The sequence below is a fragment of the Otolemur garnettii genome, unplaced genomic scaffold (assembly GCF_000181295.1).
Source record: "Otolemur garnettii isolate 467f Iridium unplaced genomic scaffold, OtoGar3 scaffold00010, whole genome shotgun sequence".
NCBI lineage: Eukaryota > Metazoa > Chordata > Mammalia > Primates > Galagidae > Otolemur > Otolemur garnettii.
This window is the reverse complement of record NW_003852405.1, coordinates 31,039,849-31,042,586: the sequence shown is the minus strand read 5'-3', so window position 1 is coordinate 31,042,586 and position 2,738 is coordinate 31,039,849. Positions and strand designations below refer to the sequence as shown.

General features: G+C 40.2%; 1 protein-coding gene across 1 annotated transcript in view; it reads right to left on the bottom strand.

The window, feature by feature from the left end:
• The window catches only part of CRYZ (crystallin zeta), a gene marked incomplete at its 3' end in the record, with an annotated part of 21,406 nt that overhangs the window by 3,521 nt on the left and 15,147 nt on the right, over window positions 1-2,738 (bottom strand). Inside the window, exon 6 of the mRNA XM_023509885.1 lies at window positions 1,321-1,538. Coding sequence (XP_023365653.1) covers window positions 1,321-1,538 — 218 coding nt within the window. The remainder of the gene's footprint in view (window positions 1-1,320; window positions 1,539-2,738) is intronic.

Below are 2,738 nucleotides of genomic sequence, written 5' to 3'. Positions count from 1 at the left end.
GAGGGAAGATCTTGGGGCCTTGAAATTAGATTATTGCTAAACAAAAACCATAGTCTTAAAATAACTGGCCAATTTTAATCTTTGTAAACACTCTTAGATAATGGAGGTTTTTGCTTTTTTTTTTAATCTTTTTTTAAATTTCAGATTAATATGGGGGTACAAATGATTAGGTTACAATGTTCGCATTTGTTAGCTAAGGTCCCTGAATGCATTAATAAACTGGCATATGTATAGTATGGAATGATATTCAGCCATAACAAAGATGGAGCCTCTACATCTTTTGTATTAACTGGATAGAGTTGGAGTATATTCTCTTTAGTAAAAAGTATCACAGGATCACAAGAAAGGAAAAGCAAGTATCCAGTGTGCTCAATACAAATGTGAAGTCAGTCGATGAACTAATACATGTCCAAAAAAGAGAAAAACTGAATTTAATTCAAGCTGGGGGGAAGGGAGAGGAAAGAGAAGGGGGGAGAGAACAGAGGCGGATTGGTGGGGTCCCACCTAATAGGTACAGTGTAAGGGTTTATCTGGGTGCGGGACACAACTATTCTCGGATAATGATATTAGGAGTCAGTATTGGGTCTGAGATTCCCCGGACATATAACAAAGTGCCCTTTGTTCAGGTTTTTGGCAAGATGATTTAGTGGTAAACTCTCTCTCGTATTTTATCTTTGTTTGTAATGACTTAGTTTAATAGCACTTAGTACCTGAGACGTTCTAGCTCATGAGGAAAGTGGTGGAGGATCAGCAAAGCAATCAGTGTTTAATAAACTGCTCATATAGCACAAACGGGGAACTTCAGAATCTGCAGGAGTTGTGGTATAGCAATCAGTCTGTAAACACCACCTCTCCACTTTGGATATGGGAATGATTATTCCCCCAAAGCATCACATTAACAAACTTTATTAACCGGGCTAAGCAGATCCCGTTTGTAATTTGTAGATACCTCACCTTCCATGGAAAATTCACATCAGTAGAAATTATATTGAGAATACAAAGCTGTGGATTTATTTAAAATGTTGTTTGTATTAAAAATCACCATTTTTTCTAGCTAGAAGACTCTAGAGAGGCTACATTTTATTCAATACACACAAACAATACAAAATGATCACAAAGGCCTAAAAATTAGACATCTCTGCTTTTTAAATGAATTAAAACCTTAAGACACACACAGGCATAAAAATACATACAGGTGCTGAAGAAAGAAAGCAAATGACTTCAAAAAAGTAATCGGTAAAAGAACTGAAAAAAAAAAAAAAATCACATAAGCCTCCAAGGAATAAAATCTGACTTTTATGAACCTACTGAAAATTTTACCTTAATTTTATCAATATAATTAACTTCTCTGTGATTGAACACTTCATGGGCTCCATTCTGTAGAACAATCTTTTGTCCCTCCTCGGTACCAGCTGTGCCCAAAACCTTTAAGCCATAAGCTCGTGCAATTTGGCATGCTGCTATTCCAACCTGAAACAGAAAATATAACCCAGTGGTAACATATTCTCTGCATCCCTGCAAACACTTACTAGGACCTCCTTAAGTGTAAATGAAGAAAGATGAAAAACAGCTAGCTTTTATTGAGTACTTATAATATTGCGGGGACCATACTAAACACTTTCTACACACTGCTTACCGTCATCCTGACAATAACTCTACCAAGTAGATACTATTATTGTCCCTATTTTACCAGATACGGACACTGAATCTTCAACATACAGTCGAACCTCTACAGCTGGCCACTTTTCCACCCTAACCACCTCCTTAACTTGACCTAATTTTCATAGACTGGACATGGACCCCACGTACTGAGGCATACTGACCACCTTCGTGTGCTGACCAGTTTGTTACTGTCCCTTGGGTGGTCAATTTACAGGTTCTACTGTCGTACAACTTCCCCAAGCCACATAACGGAGATGGAAACAGCAGCTAGGTCAAGTTAAGACGGCAGAACTTGAGGTTTTAAGCACTGGCTCAAAATCCTTCCTCAGCATCTGCTTTGTACAAAAGGTAGAGGATTGAAAGACAGATGATATACTAACTATCAAGTGCACAGCTTCCATCAACGAGGCAGAAGAGACAGTCATACAGGCAAATTAATCGACTCGCCCATAAGCTGAGCACTGAGTGTTTACTATGTGGTAGACCCAGGACTCAATGCAAGAGACTTACATTCTAAGAAGGGGGAAGATAAACACACTAATACATTAGTAAAATAAATTCTGAAAATAGTAAGCACTAAGAAAAAAATAATACTGGCTACTGGGGCTTAGAAATAAATGGTGACAGGCTATTTATGTCACCAGGAAAGGCTACTCTGCCCTGTGAAGTCTGGGCAGACCCATTGGGGACCTGGCAGGCACAGGGCACAGCCAGAACTGGTGAAGGGGAAATGATCTTGGGGCATCCAAAGGACAGGAGGGTTGACGTGGCTCAGGGATGGGGCCCATGTGCGAGAGTGGAAGTCCAGGCCGGAGAGGCCAAGTCACACAGGAAGGTCACAGAAGGTGAAGCGAAAGGCTTTGGACAGTATTAAAAACCATGTGGAGAGCTCAGGCGAGGGAATGAGCTGTGCAATTCAGGCTTTAGAAAGGTCAGGCCAATTAGACAGGAGGCACAGAGTGCAGGGGAAATGGGAGCATGAAGATCAGTTACAGTCATCATCCAAGTAAGAGGTGAAGCTGCCTTGGACTGAGATGGTGGCATTGGAAAGAACAAAAACAAATTCAGATGTAGTA